At 44.8% G+C, this 16,479-nt stretch overlaps 1 protein-coding gene across 1 annotated transcript; it reads right to left on the bottom strand.

The window, feature by feature from the left end:
- Positions 1 to 474: 474 nt before the first annotated feature.
- On the bottom strand, positions 475 to 15,957 carry slc26a2 (solute carrier family 26 member 2; the record flags this gene model as incomplete). The annotated part of the gene is made up of 6 exons (XM_083652515.1): positions 475 to 993; positions 4,449 to 4,899; positions 8,717 to 8,851; positions 10,628 to 10,941; positions 11,584 to 11,874; positions 15,313 to 15,957. The coding sequence occupies 6 exons, from the start codon at positions 15,955 to 15,957 to the stop codon at positions 475 to 477; spliced, it is 2,355 nt and encodes a 784-aa protein (XP_083508641.1).
- Between the last annotated feature and the right edge of the window lie 522 nt (positions 15,958 to 16,479).

Here is a 16,479-nt window from a genome sequence, read left to right as displayed (position 1 = left end):
CCCCAGGAGGGTTTGGCCTGTATTAGTGCAGAGGTTCACAACCTTTTAGCTTCCAGACTCTATAAAGCAAAGTAGGGATGCACGATATATCAGCAGTCATATCGGCATCGGCCGATGTTGGTAATTGTTTTATATATCTGTACCGGTCCAATGAGCAAAATAAGTCCAATGAGCAAAATAAGAGCAATGTTAATATCTTTGGCTCCGTCCCCAAAAGGAACGCTTTCGAAATGTTTTCATCCTTTTAAAAATGCTGGAATTGACAAGGGATGCTGGCTAGTTGTCGGCAGCACTTTATGTGAGAAAGATTAAGAAGAAATACACCCAGGAGGGACTTCAGCAATGGCTGCCACAGTATTATTATAAGGCACATAAACACTGGATGTGTTTCTGGATCGTTTGAGATATTCACTGCATCATATATGTAAACATGTTTAGATAAACAGAGAGATATGGAGATCAATCCTAATCTCCTCAGCACCTGCTGCCATAATCTCCATTGGGAGTGGAGAGGCTTTGGGCGTAGCGGACGGCGTCGGTGATGGTGAAGAACAGCGTTCTGCTCCCTCCTCCGTCACCTTGTGTGTTCTGCAGGGGGTACCCGCCTCTCTGCAGGGAGTCCAGCACAGAGGTGTTACAGTGGGCCAGCAGCACGGTGACGCCCAGCTCTCCGTAGTCTTTGCGGAGCTCCTTCAGGGCGCTCACGCCGGCCGTGTCCAGAAACAAGACGGCGCTGCAGTCCAGCACCAGGCTGCGTAAGCTAGTGGAAGCCTTCTCCTCGGGCGTCACCAGGCTGCGTAAGCTAGTGGAAGCTAGCTTCTCCTCGGGCTTCACCAGGCTGCGTAAGCTAGTGGAAGCTAGCTTCTCCTCGGGCGTCACCAGGCTGCGTAAGCTAGTGGAAGCCTTCTCCTCGGGCCTCAAGCTGTTCGTCACGCCTGCTTCCGTCTCGTTCTGCTCGCTCTCCTCTGACCTCCGCATCGTCTCCACCTTTTCCTGCTGGAGAGATGGAACCACATCAGTCATGTCTGGGGATTATTAGAAGGATTTGTGGTCTTCTGAATTTCTCTTGTCTTTTAACACTGTACTACAGTTTAATATTTCCATACCTTACTTACTGTAATATTGTATGGGCCAGTACTTTCCCCACCTATCTTCACAAAATGTTTCTGCTGCAGAAACCTTTTGTTAGATTGGCATCTTTCTCTAAGCCATGTGCTCCAACCGCACCACTCTTCTCAAAATGTAATATACTGTCCATTTTTGATATTAACATTTTTCAACTGTGTATCTTTATTTCTAAAGTGAAGTACATGGGTACTGACTTGCCAGAAAGTTGTACAAAATTCTTCATTTGTAACTCAAGTTCACTCTTATTCAACTAGACAAAGTAATAACCTTCACCTACCAATGTATCTACATCTAGGGGACAGTATTCGTTAAAATACCATGGAGCCAAAGTATGGAATAAGAGCTTGCACCTACTGTCTGATTCTATCTTTATCTCTATACAAAAAGAGACTTAAAAGTATTCTAATATTGAATAGAAATGGCATTGAATGATCCAGTTTCTACATACTCCTGAAATCATCTTGAACCTCTCAACATAGTGCTGGTATTGTCTATGTTTTTGTTCTAATCATTTTACACAAATACGAATTAATATGTAAAATTGGTACAAGTTAACTATTGTTATCTTGCATTTGCTGTTATGTATATTTCTTGTCTTTAGGTGAGATTTCTAGATAAACCCGTAGTGGGTTTCTATCTCACCTGCACTGTTTTTTTATTTCTTTGTATACATTTTATTTTCTGTTTAACCTGTTTGCTTTTAAAATGTGCAAATAAACAAACAAACAAACAAACCATTACCGGTTCAATGAGAAACCGTGATAAAATGCCTGACAGTTAGTATTACCATTTAAAAATGTAAAGACCCCCTACAGTCATGTTTTAAGATAAAATACTCTACTTTGAATAATAATTTGTGTCTGATGGTTTTTAGCAGAAGGATTTGGCATAAGGTTTTTAGCAGAAAAAGGTTAAATTATCTTGTTAAAATCCATAAAATGACTCCCCCTCCTTCTGGCTCATTAAAAATGTCAAAGCAACCAATTAGGGTTATCTAGACCAGTGGTCCCCAAACTGGGCAACGTGTACCCCTAGGTGTACGTACGTGGAGCTACAGTAACGTGTACCCCTAGGTGTACGTACGTGGAGCTACAGTAACGTGTACCCCTAGGTGTACGTACGTGGAGCTACAGTAACGTGTACCCCTAGGTGTACGTACGTGGAGCTACAGTAACGTGTACCCCTAGGTGTACGTACGTGGAGCTACAGTAACGTGTACCCCTAGGTGTACGTACGTGGAGCTACAGTAACGTGTACCCCTAGGTGTACGTACGTGGAGCTACAGTAACGTGTACCCCTAGGTGTACGTGGAGCTACAGTAACGTGTACCCCTAGGTGTAGGTGGAGCTACCACAGGGGGTATTTGAGAGAAAGGAGAAATGGAAAATGGAAGAATAAATCATGAAAATGAATAAAACGTTTAAAAAATAAATCTGCTCAGGAGGCACTAATTGCATTAACTTTCACTCTATTTCTTATTTTGTAACATTATATTCTTCAAAAGGTGGGTTATCATTCATTCATTGCATCAGATGCTATAGTTTTCTCTTGCAGTTTTGTAAGCCAAATGTTGTAGTCAGGTAAAGGGGGTACTGAAGCCAAAAAGTTTGAGAACCACTGATTTAGACCATAATTAGCCAATCACAGCATATAAAGAAGGGTTTTAACTGCTGAATACTGGACAGGGATTGGTTCCAGTATTCATGTTATGAATCGTGCTCGTTAACGAGTGGAAACAGCTTCTAGTGTCAAACTCTGCACAGACATCCAACTGAAGGAACAAGAAGAAACACAGATTTTTCATTCAAACTGTGTAGGTTTGATTACCGTGATTATCGCTTGTTTATTCAAAGTTTATTAAAAGTGAACATGTCCAAATTGCACCAAATCCTATTGGCTCGGTTATTATTTTAATGTTTATGCAAACAAAGAGTGCATAGTGCTGCTGTTATTATTTTAATGTTTATGCAAACAAAGAGTGCATATTGCTGCTAATTATGTGCTTTTCAATGTAAAATTGATGAATGTTTCAGCGAGCGTATCAGTACGTTTTAAACATTTCAACAATACCGCCAGGGATCGCGGAACCGCCCGGGCCACCCGGGCCGCGGCCCGGGTACTTTTCAGTTCCCAAAAAAAAAAAAAAAAATTTTTTTTTTTTTTTTAGATTTTTTTTTTTTTTTTTTTTTTTTTACAATTAAACCTCATTTACTTATTACACTCGACTGGTTGTTTTTCAGATGTGATGTGAATCTAAAGTGAACTAAACAAGTCAGATCCACTATAAATGTTTTTCAGTAGATGCTGTGATGTAGCCACAAGAAAGGTGCAATATTAATGTTTTTCAGGAGATGGCGATGTTGCTAGCTATAGGTTCTAAACAAGAAATGTGGTTCAAATGTTTACAGTAGTTTTCCTTTCTTGCTGCACTACAATGTTACAATGCTGTGAGACAGGCCCGGCGTTGGAGGGGGGCCTGACCGGGCCGGGCCCCCCCATTCCCTAAACTGGCCCCCCCATTCATTTTTTTTTTTTTTTTTTTGTGTGTGCTAAAAACGTTTTTCCGTTTTTCTGTTTTAAAGTTTAAAACGGAATCTGGCTGTCATTAGGCATTGATTAACTGAATGCTATTGCTAACTGTTACTTTGAACCTCCATTTGCAATGATTCTGGCTGGATATTAATTAACTATTGTAAATTTGTCACAATGAATGCAATTTGTGCACAATGTGTAAATACATTTAATATTAATTGTTTAGGCCTATTTGTAAAGTCACAACACATTAGAGATGTGTGTAGTTCCTCATAGATTTAGCCTCTTCCTTTTGCTCTCAAATGCACCAGTTTGACGAATTTTACTTTAAAATGTACAAAATCTTCTTCCGGGGGAGAATCCCCCCGGACCCCCCTTGGCCCCCCCAAGCTAGGGGCAGGCCCCCTCTGTAATTTGGTTCTGGAGCCGGGCCTGCTGTGAGACGGAGCTAAACACAAAAGATGCAATATTAATAGTTTTTCATGAGATACTCAGTATTTAATATTAATACTAATACTAATAATAGAAAAGGAGAAGATACTGAATAATGACATCACAACAGTATAATCCTAATGTTAATTTAAAATTAAATATTCTTCTAAATATGGATAAAAGTCCAAAAAACAAAATTTTCTTCGGCGCTGCCGAGATTCGGGGGGGACACGCCCCCCCGACACGCCCCCCGGCCCCCCCAAGTTCAGATGCGTTCCGCTATCCCTGAATACCGCGATAATACTGATAACCGTGATCATTTTGGTCACTATAATCCTGAAATGAAATTTTCATACCGTTTCATCTCTATCCTGTTGCTTCCTGTTCTTCTTCTCCAACTTCCTGCGCCGGGCTTTCTCTTTCACCGGGTCGAGCCCCAGGCGGTGGTAGAGGGACTTCTTGAACAGGCTCTGGTTGGCGTAATAGATGGGAGCCTGGTACCTGAACACGGCCACTCCGGGCTGGGTGCGGAGGCCCCTGTAGGAGGCCAGGTCTTCGTAGTGCTCCGTGGCGCCGGCCCGCCCCAGCTCCAGGGCCCGGGCCCGCTGCGTGCGGCCCAGCACGCAGAAGGCCGACACCAGAACCCCCACCAGGAGGCCCAGCTCCGTGTTCACCAGTGCCGAGGTGGCCATGGTGAGCAGCCACACGGCCGCGTCCACGCGGTCGGTGCGCCACATGCGGGGGACGTCCATGAACTTACGCAGAGCGCCGCGCAGGTTCACCACGATGATGACGGCTAGTACACATCTGGACACGAGGGAGAACAAGAGAAGAAGCAGGATTAGGACTGGGAAATTTATCAATATCGTGATATGAGACTAAATATCATCTTAGATTTTGGATATCATAAATGTGGTGATATATGACAGTTGACAGTTGATTTGTTTATTTAGACGGGACAGTGCAAAATTAATGGACACAAAGAACATAATCAGAGTGTAAAAATTGCTGGATTTAGCACGAGACTCGAGCACGAGGCTCGAACACGTTGCACATGGCAGAAGTGTTTTTCTTTTCCTGATTTTGAAGGCTGCATTACAGTAAAGTGATGTCATTTTCTGAACTTACCAGGCTGATCTAGCTCTTCTATTATTTGCCTTTACCCACTTAGTCATTATATCCACATTATTGATGATTTATCAAAACTTTCATTGCGTCAATATTTGGTGAAAGCACCAATATTCAGGGAAGGAAACGCTGTCTTTTGCATTTTATAGTCTTGTTTGAATAAAAGTGCTTGTGACAACTCACGTGTGGCTTTGACAGGCAAATGAACATTTAGCCCACTTTGTAGAAAGTACAGATATATATATATATATATATATATATATATATATATATATATATATATATATATATATATATATATATATATATATATATATATATTGTGTATCGCCGTTCAGCCTAAAAATACCAAGATATGATTTTTGGTCCATAGCGCCCAGTCCTAAGCAAACTGTACAAAGGTTAGGAGCGCTTGGTACCAGAAATGTCAATGGATGAAAACAGTCAACACGTTCTCTGTGGAATAGGAACTTGCATGCTGCAACATGCAGTGATCAAATTGTTCAACAAATCCAAACTTAAATTTCTTAAATTTTAGATTCTTTAAAGCAGCCGCCATTTGCCTTGATGGCTTTGTTAAGAAATTCATACAAAAGATCAACTTGACTATTTATATTGGTCTAAATGTAAGCAGAAAGGCGTAGGCTCTGTGGGCGTGACGTACAGTACAGACTGTATATGGTGCATTTGAAGAATGTAGAAGAGACAGTCTGGCTTATGAGAGACTGGAGGCTGAGCTGTCCCAGCAGCAACGTAGTGCTTCACCCCCTTTCCCCATCTCGCTACATGAGGCACTTACCCCCCCTCCTCCAGGATTCTACTTGCCAAAAGAGCACAGTTACGCTCAGCTCTGCTGCCCCCTGCTGTGGAGGAGACGCTATTGACTGCTTGGAGAAGGCCTTAAAGTCAAGGTGAAATGAGATTTCAGGTTTTGTGATGACGTGTTCTGACTGAAACAGGGTAGAGAGGTGGGCAGATGTAAACATTGACTGTATATTATTATTATTATTACAGTAAGTACAGTAGCCCGAGTGGCGTCACTTATCTGCACAGATGGCTTTTTTTTAGCATGTGCATTAAAAGCCACCTTTTCCTCCATATTTCTGCTCTGGGGGCATGTTTGAATTTTGTTTTTGTTTTTTGGGATATTTTCATAAGAATCTTGAGTCCTAACTGTAATTTTTTTTATTTTTTTTAACCTGCATGTTCTTTAAGAAACTCATTCCAAGCACTTAACACCTTAAGTGCCATAGCCGAAATAATTCGTCTTACATAATCCAACGCTTAAGTGCCAGAGCCGAGTTTACTCGTCTTACATAAACATTTTTTTTTTTTTGACGGTGGTACATCAATCAACAACTTTTACATCTTCGAGATCACTATTGGAGCAAGATAATGTGTATAATCTATTTTACCGACCCACTAAGTGTTGACAGTGCTCCCCCAGACGACCGAAATCAAAGAAAAAACTGCCGCGGGACCAAGCCGTTCAAGGAAATGCCGTGGCGATTTTACAGTAATCCGTTCAAGACTTGTCTTGCCTGAGAGCGGCCGCGCACCGGCAGCAGCACACAGAGAGCGGAGAGCGATTTGCAAAATAGATCATAGGTGAAACACACTTTGAAACACCTCAGAAAGGCCAGAATCAACATCTGCCCATCGCCCACGCATTCCCCGGCCCATCTTGACTCGCACAAGGAGCGTCTGCACGCAGGCAAGCAGGCAGGCAGGCACACAGGCAGGCAGCAGCAAAAGCGCTTCTGACACGCCCGCTGTACAGCCAGGAGGAGAAGACACACGGAGGGAGGAGTTTGAATGAGAGGGGTGTTTCCTGTTGTTATGGAGGAAATTACTGTTCAAAACTATTGTTTAGAATGTCTGACGGTCTTACTGATGCCAAAAATGAATGGTTAAAGTGACTGTTTCACAAAAAGCCATTTATCTCTGAATAAATTTCCAGACGCTGAAACCATGCTGTACTCAACGGCTAATATCTACATAACTACTAACTCTGCAAACTAACTCTTTTAGACAGAGAAAGCACACATTCTATTAGTTATTTTTAGATGATTGGTGTTCATGAATTCTTAACAGAAAAAAATCCTCGGCTGTTTCTAAAATGAGCCAGAATCGTCAAAAACACCCCTGGCACAACTTACCTACAGGAATGAAAACATGGCTGGCATTCAATGTGTTAAGCAGAAGCCTTTATATCAAAATGGCTTGACGAGAACGAGGAACATAGCAGATTAACTTTAGACTGGTAGTGATGATTTGGTGATCTGGAAATGTAAGCTTATTCTTGTCAATCTAAGAGAGGAACAGCAGAGTATTTGTGTAAGTCTACCCTTTTCATGGTACACAAGATAAGACCCGAGCCGACCACACGGCACCAGGCTGTCTGAAGCTTATTTTAAGCCTGAAGCACTAATTTAGTTTTCCTTCCCTGAACTAAATTTAGTTGCTAAGTATTACAGTATTAGTGTCACGCTGGCATGTTGATGCTATAGAGAGCGAAAGTTACGCCCGCTTCTGGGTTAAACATATGCACCAAAAGATTTCATCCGCCATTTATTTTCCCATAGACATTTTGTTAAATGTTTATAAAAAATAGTTTTACTTAGTCAACGATTCAGCTATATTTATAAACAGGAGAGAGCATAGAACATTTCACTTGGACCAAAACGTTTAAATAAATTACGGATTTTTAAAAAATACATATTTTACAACCCTACAATATTTCATGTGTTGCTGGGTTTTGCCCTGGTCTGCTGTTTAGACTCAGTGTTCTGGTCTGCTGTTTAGCCTCAGTGTTCACCAGTGTGTTGTGTTAACAAATAACCTCATTTTGGGCTCAAAGTCCTCAAAATAAGCTGTCGGTAAAAACAGGTGACAGAATCAAATTACGTGAAACTTTTAACCAGGTGCCCACAGAGTGTTTGAAAAAGAACATTGACAGTTATACAGGCTAACACTGGCTGGAGGGGGACTTTAAAGGGATAGTTCAGATTGTTTGACATGGGGTTGTATGAAGTACTTGCTGACAGTCAGTGTAGTAGTACTACATGCAGTAGAATGCAGCCGGCACGTCCCAGTTTGGAGAAATGGAGACTCGGTGGCATCAGGGAGGTAGAGCCGTCTGCTGAGTGTGAACAAGGTTCAACATCTTCACTGTAGTCATGTGGACGAATAACGTGGGCAGACTTGACTGTAGCCTGCTACAGTGCAGATTTCTGCTAAAAACAAACTGTCTTTTCAAGTCAACTTGACATTGGATTATGCCAGGTGCAGTGTGGAAGCTTTCTGTTGATGTTTTTTCTGTTGTTGTAGGTTTTACATTTTTGCTCATGACCCTGTTCACGCTCCTCAATTTCTCCAAACTGGGACCATGCCGGCTGCATTCTACTGTATGTAGAACACTGACTGTCGGCAAGTACCTCATACAACCACACGTGAAAAAATCCAAACTATCCCTTTAGGTTTTTGCCGTCCTTACTTCTGCAGGGAATAGAAGAGCGGTGCTATAACCAGCAGCACGAGCAGCAGCACCCCAGCGGTGACCAGGCCCGACACCTGCGTCTGGCAGCCCGTCGACTCCTTCACCAGGGTCTTGGTGAGCGCGGCGCTGGTGCTGAAGGCAAGGCAAGTTCATTCGTATAGCACATTACATAGACAGAGGCAATTTAAAGTAATATATATAAAATATTATATATATATATATATATATATATATATATATATATATATATATATATATATATATATATATATATATATATATATATATATATATATATATATATATATATATATATATATATATATATATATATATATATATATATATATATATATTATATATATATAAAATAATAATAAAATAAAATAAAAGCATAGTGTTACAAGGAAAAATATAAGATCCACTATTATATTAGTACTACTTCTGGAGTTCTCTGACTTATTTTGTTATTTTTCCCGCATTTGCCCATATCGCTTCTCCACAGTTACGTCCTACTCTTGGCTTGTGCAGCGTCATGGTAACTGGGGTGATGGGGGGGACAGTAGAGCTTGTGCAGCGTCATGGTAACTGGGGTGATGGGGGGGACAGTAGAGCGTGTGCAGCGTCATGGTAACTGGGGTGATGGGGGGGACAGTAGAGCTTGTGCAGCGTCATGGTAACTGGGGTGATGGGGGGGACAGTAGAGCGTGTGCAGCGTCATGGTAACTGGGGTGATGGGGGGGACAGTAGACTCCTGTTTTATAACAGGTCTTATAAGACAATCTGAAGTTAGGGTCCACTGACTTCTCAGGCTCTCTGGCTTACAGAGGTGAGTCTGGGCCGACTGGCCTCCTCACAGCTCACAAGAAAGTTTTTAATGGTCCTGAGGAATCAACAGGGGGCGCCCCAGTCTTTTGAGAACACCATTAACAGCACTAACTCAGGTTATGAAGAAGGAAAATACCAAAACCCACATTTAAAGAAAAGTTTCCCCTAGATTTCTTAAAGCAGCTACGAGCAACTTTTTCGATTGTTATTAAACAGTATAAATTTAATATCAATGCATCACATCTTACCTCTAATAGTCGACGAGACCAAAGCCGTGTGTATCTGAGATTGCTCCCTTAGGTGATTATTAAGTCTATAGTCTGTCTAAACTCGCGCCAACAGGGGGCTCTCTAGAGCGACCGGACCGGGTAACCCGGAAGTGAAACGCGGAAGTGAAACCAGGAAGTGAAACGCAGCTGCCTTTTTACGCCGTTTGCGCTGCCTAGCAACATAACATAAACAATGTGAACGCCACGCATACTCGCGGGAACATCTCTCGTTATATTCTAACAGGTTTTATGGAAGTTATTTTGTGGTTATGGCCGAAGTGGCTGCTGCAAACCGTTTCATTTCACTTCCTGATCTGCCCTGGCTACAGACACACTAACACTGGCCGATTCACTCGGGGTTCAAGCGAGACTACTCTGCGTTGCTCTCGTCGACTATTAGAGGTAAGATGTGATGCATTGATATTAAATTTATACTGTTTAATAACAATCGAAAAAGTTGCTCGTAGCTGCTTTAAAGAGCTCTGGTGAACAGAAATGTTTTAGGCTCCGATGTAAACGATTGCAAAGTGGAGGGAATTAAGAGAATCTAAGAGAAAATTAAAATTAAAAATAAGAAATATGACTGTGAAGATGGAGATGGAGATAAAGGCAGAGCTGAGCATAAACATAAAAGCCTATTGTTAAAGGTAGGCAGAGTTGGAGCAGATGTAAGATGTTCTGGAAGGTTATTCCAGCTCTGTGTAGCAGAGTAACTGAATTAAGTTAAGTTAAGTTAAGTTAAGTTAAGTTAAGTTAAGTTAAGTTAAGTTATTCCAGCTCTGTGTAGCAGAGTAACTGAATGTGGCTTCACCTGAAGCAGCGGAAGAACGAGGGCAGGATGTTGCAGAAGCCGATGGCGTACATCTCCTGGTTGGCATCCACCGTGTAGCCGTGCTTCTTGGCAAACATCTCCGACAGCGAGACGGTGATGGCGAAGCCCACCACGGCGATGGAGAAGGCGTCCAGCGCCACATTGGGGATGAGGGACCAGGAGGGGAACTGGGGGGGCAGGAAGCCGGTGGGGATGGCCCCCGCCACGCCCGAGCCGTACGTCGTGTTGAACTGGCCGAAGTGAGAGGCCAGGGTGGCCGCGATCACCACGAAGAGCTCGAACGGGATCGGTGCCTGAGCAACGAAAATGCATCGGAAAATAAGACGTACAAATAAACACGGTTAACGACTTTATCCTTAAAGGAACACTCCGCCCATTTTCAACCAGCTTTGTATCATTAGAACATCAGTAGTATATCAGAAAACTGTAAACGGTTTTGAAGTCTGTCATTTAATTTGACAGTTATTGAGTGTTAAAGTGTGGACCAGTGACATCACTGGTCCACACTAACTCAAATTAATAACTCATTAACTCAAATCAACTCTCAAACTGTAAACGGTTTTCAAGTCATTCATCTAGTTTGACAGTTATTGAGAGTTGATTTGAGTTAATGAGTTATTAATTTGAGTTAGTGTGGACCAGTGATGTCACTGGTCCACACTTTAACACTCAATAACTGTCAAATTAAATGACAGACTTCAAAACCGTTTACAGTTTTCTGATATACTACTGATGTTCTAATGATACAAAGCTGGTTGAAAATGGGCGGAGTGTTCCTTTAAGCCTGAGGCACATCCCCCTCTCCCAATCCTCCTTAATTAATCTCCAGACCCATGAGAGTGGATCACATGAGACCACAGGAGAGTGGATCACATGAGATCACATGAGAGTGGATCACACAACTTGAATGGGTCTCACATGCTCAATCCCTTTACCTTGAGCTTGGCTTTGAAGCGCTCGTTGAGCTCCTTGGCCGGCAGCAGCAGCAGCAGACAGAGCAGGCTGGTGATCAGGTCACACAGGTTGGTGTGGTGCAGGCTGGACAGCAGGCTGGCCCAGGTCTTCAGCAGGGTGAAGCAGCCCTGAGGCCGGGGCAGACGCAGCCCCAGAAGGTGCTTCAGCTGGGATGTCAGGATGGTCAGAGATGCTCCTGTGGCAAAGCCACTGAGCAGAGAGTCTGACAGGTACACAGACACAAAGCCCACCTGGAACAGCCCCATCAACACCTGGGAGGGAGAGAGGGAGACTCAAATAAACAAGCTGAACATTTTCCTTTTTGTACGCAACTTTCATAATAATAATAATAAAATAATAATAACAACAACACATAATAATCTGTATTTATATAGCCCTATAAATAACCCTACCATTGTGCTTCACAAACAAAGACATGTACAAGAAATGCAGGAAAGTTACCCAATACAAAATCCATGTTGCCTCCGCCAACAAGTGAGCAGTCTACATCCATGTCTGTCCAGACTCATACAAGCACAAAAACCTTGAAGCCCACAGCGCAGTGGTGTGGCCATTCAGCCTTATGGCACTTTAGGCAATATTTGGGAGCACCTCAACAACACAGCTAATCCTTTACAACATGGAAAATGGTCCTACCCCAAAACCACCCACATTCCCCCCAACCACTCCCCCTACCCACCCCTCGAACCCCGACTCTCTATGACCTTAGTATCCTTAGGGATGCAGATTTTTAGCAATTTCCTTAATTGATTAATTGGTCAGGTTAACTGTCAATTAATCGATTAATCATTATATTAAAAACTGCTTTTGACATACAAAATGCAAAATGCAGAGTTTTACTCTACACCTGTCTTTACCCAACAAGTTGATCAACCAACTAAACTTCCTGCATTAGCTGTCATTGTGCTTGTGGACGTGAGATATTTCAACATTGTATTATAATGTTTACAATGATTAAACTGTTGTCTTTTCAGGTGTAATTCTCCACCCTGGACTTTGTGTCTGCTAGCTTGGCTTTCTTCTAACTCTGTATGAGCAGTGAAAGTTACATTTTGTCCTTGTTGTGTTAAATAATTTCAGAAAAGAAAAGAAAAGTGAGAAAATAGCACATAGCCTACATTGGCGATTAATCGGTTAACATGTAGTTTGATCGATCAAATTCTTAATGATCGATTAATCGATTGTCGATGAATCATTAACATCCCTATGTGAAACAGCTGTCAGAAAGCGTGTGTGATGGTTATGGTTATGTAACGTTAGCGTTAGCACTGTGGAACAGCAAGAGTCCTTCCTCGCTGACTAGGAAGGACCATGGAGGACCAAGGCTGTCTACGGCTCTGTAAAGTTAAGGTTAGGTGTGTTTGACTTTACCTATATAATGTGTTTTTGTATAAACCAGTGATACTCAACTTGTGGCCCGGGGGCCAGATGCGGCCCGCGATAGGGTGCAGAGTGGCCCCCTGACCATTTTCTAATTCACAATGAAAACTAATAATGCTAAATAAAGTTTGACTGGGCTCCAGATAAACTGTCAAATATGGCCGTCTGCTCGCCGCCCAGGCACTTACAGTATATGTAGCCTACTTAAATTAACTTAACTTAACTTAACTTAACTTAACTTAACCTAACTAACTAACTAACTAACTAACTAACTATCCTGTGTGCACACAATTGTGAGACTAAACTCCAGCTGACACCTCAAAGACCTACAATCCATTTCACAAAAATGAATATTAATGTTTGTTTATGGCCCCTGGCCTCCTGTCATTTTTGCAAAAGTGGCCCCCGGGCAAAGCAAGTTGAGTATCCCCTGGTCTAAACGCTATGCAGTGCATTTTACCATTCACTATTTTTATGTTTGGAATTTTGCATGTTTAACGGCCTTTCATTGTTTTATTGCTATTTTATTCCAAACCTTGTGGGGTTTTGCTGTTGATTTTGTTTTTCATATTTGACTTGCCTTTGTGTTTTATTTGCTTGTTGTATTTGTCGTGTGTGCCTTGGCATTAGTGTTTTAAAAACATCTTCAAGATCAGTGCTGTACATTACTGAACAAATTTAAAGATTGAATATTATGTCCCTTCATTTTCATCTTAAAATCAAACATGACAAAGAAACCATCATCCTGCAATGATGTTTGAAAAGTTTTATCGAGTTTAGGTGATTGATGAATGAAAATATCTATTCAAAATATTTCCCTTCACTTTCCATAGTAAAGTCAAACACACCTAAGTTATCTTTACAACTCAGCCTGCAGAGCCGTTGAGAGAAACATTTTCCATTTTCCCCTTTCACGTATTTGTTTGAAATCAAATCATGTTGCCCAGGAACCGTCCAATCACACGCTGACTTGTTCTACCTTTCGGTCGGCCCCGCCCTCTTCTTACCTGGTAGACCCCGGCCCCGCCCTCTTACCTGGTAGACCCCGCCCCTGCCCTCTTACCTGGTAGACCCCGCCCCTGCCCTCTTCTTACCTGGTAGACCCCGCCCCTGCCCTATTACCTGGTAGACCCCGCCCCTGCCCTCTTACCTGGTAGACCCCGCCCCTGCCCTATTACCTGGTAGACCCCGCCCCTGCCCTATTACCTGGTAGACCCCGCCCCTGCCCTATTACCTGGTAGACCCCGCCCCTGCCCTCTTACCTGGTAGACCCCGCCCCTGCCCTCTTACCTGGTAGACCCCGCCCCTGCCCTCTTACCTGGTAGACCCCGCCCCTGCCCTCTTCTTACCTGGTAGACCCCGGCCCCGCCCTCTTACCTGGTAGACCCCGGCCCCGCCCTCTTACCTGGTAGACCCCGCCCCTGCCCTCTTACCTGGTAGACCCCGGCCCCGCCCTCTTACCTGGTAGACCCCGCCCCTGCCCTCTTACCTGGTAGACCCCGCCCCTGCCCTATTACCTGGTAGACCCCGCCCCTGCCCTCTTCTTACCTGGTAGACCCCGGCCCTGCCCTCTTACCTGGTAGACCCCGCCCCTGCCCTATTACCTGGTAGACCCCGCCCCTGCCCTCTTACCTGGTAGACCCCGGCCCCGCCCTCTTACCTGGTAGACCCCGCCCCTGCCCTATTACCTGGTAGACCCCGGCCCTGCCCTATTACCTGGTAGACCCCGCCCCTGCCCTCTTCTTACCTGGTAGACCCCGGCCCTGCCCTCTTACCTGGTAGACCCCGCCCCTGCCCTCTTACCTGGTAGACCCCGCCCCTGCCCTATTACCTGGTAGACCCCGCACCTGCCCTATTACCTGGTAGACCCCGCCCCTGCCCTATTACCTGGTAGACCCCGCCCCTGCCCTATTACCTGGTAGACCCCGCCCCTGCCCTATTACCTGGTAGACCCCGCCCCTGCCCTATTACCTGGTAGACCCCGCCCCTGCCCTATTACCTGGTAGACCCCGCCCCTGCCCTATTACCTGGTAGACCCCGCCCCTGCCCTCTTCTTACCTGGTAGACCAGGCCCTGCCCTCTTACCTGGTAGACCCCGCCCCTGCCCTCTTACCTGGTAGACCCCGCCCCTGCCCTCTTACCTGGTAGACCCCGCCCCTGCCCTCTTACCTGGTAGACCCCGCCCCTGCCCTCTTACCTGGTAGACCCCGCCCCTGCCCTCTTACCTGGTAGACCCCGCCCCTGCCCTATTACCTGGTAGACCCCGGCCCCGCCCTCTTACCTGGTAGACCCCGGCCCCGCCCTCTTACCTGGTAGACCCCGGCGGTGAAGGTGACTGTCGCTCCCACCATGATGGCATAGCAGCTGCGGTCGCACTCCATCATCCCGACGCTGCCGTTCCCCTGGCCGGCCAGCAGGGCGGCGCTGTCGTTACCGCCGATAAGCCCCTCTGTGACGTATCCCGCCAAAGCCAACTCCCGGTCCACCACCTGCCCCACCAGCAGGCACAGCACCCCGAAAATCCCCACGGAGATGTGTCGGGAGGTTCCCAGCAGGGCGTAGATGATGGAGGAGAAGAAGGACGTGTACAGGCCATATATGGGGTCCTGGCTAGCCAATAAGGAGTAAGCTATGGACTGGGGCACCAACAGGATTCCAACAATCAGTCCTGACATGGCGTCGCCCAGTATCCACTCCCTGAGCCGGTAGCGTGGCAGCCATTTTAGAATGGGGAGGAAGCCCAGTAGCTTGGCTTTGGCCCCGTCTGAGGAGCAGGCGCAGTGCCTCTTCAGTCGACGGGACGCGGCCGTTTGCCAGTCTTCTGCCTGCTCTCTCTCCACTCGCTCCAGGATGAGAGGGCCCGTTTGCCAGTCTTCTCCGTGGTCTCTCTCCCCTCTGTCCATGAGAGGGCGCTGCGTCTCGCTCTCCGCACGCCAGTCCTCTCCCACAGTCATGATCCAGCCCGGACCTGAGGACAAACAGCTCAGGTCAGCACAGCTCAACAGAGTTCAGTCGTTAAGGCAACTGATCTAGAACAGGACAAACAACTGAGTTCAGTCATCACTGATGACATCACTGTTTCAACAGCCCAAGTTTGGCACTGATGACATCAGGATGACATCATCACTGATGATATCGTCACCGTTATCCATTCCTGACTCAAGCCTGACTCAGCCCAAAACGCCTTCTCTTGACCATGTGCTGTGTAGGCTGCACAGTGCACACGTGGTGAAAAATCTTAAAACGATGATATCTAGTCTCATATCACGATATGGATATTGTGGAGTGTTTCCTCCTTTAGTTTGGTTCATTTCTCCAGATGACACTCACAGCAATGACCTTTGAACTCTGGTGGCACCAAATAACAGCACCTAGAGTCTGACCTGTAACAAGAGAACCATGGGGCGGTTCCAACTTAGAGGTGAGAACATAATCCAACCAGGAAACCACCCTAAATACAAGGGATTCTAGGTATA

Source organism: Poromitra crassiceps (assembly GCF_964638095.1).
Source record: "Poromitra crassiceps genome assembly, chromosome: 15".
Taxonomy (NCBI): Eukaryota; Metazoa; Chordata; class Actinopteri; order Beryciformes; family Melamphaidae; genus Poromitra; species Poromitra crassiceps.
Note: the sequence above shows the minus strand (reverse complement) of the source record. Positions and strands in the feature narration are given on the sequence as shown.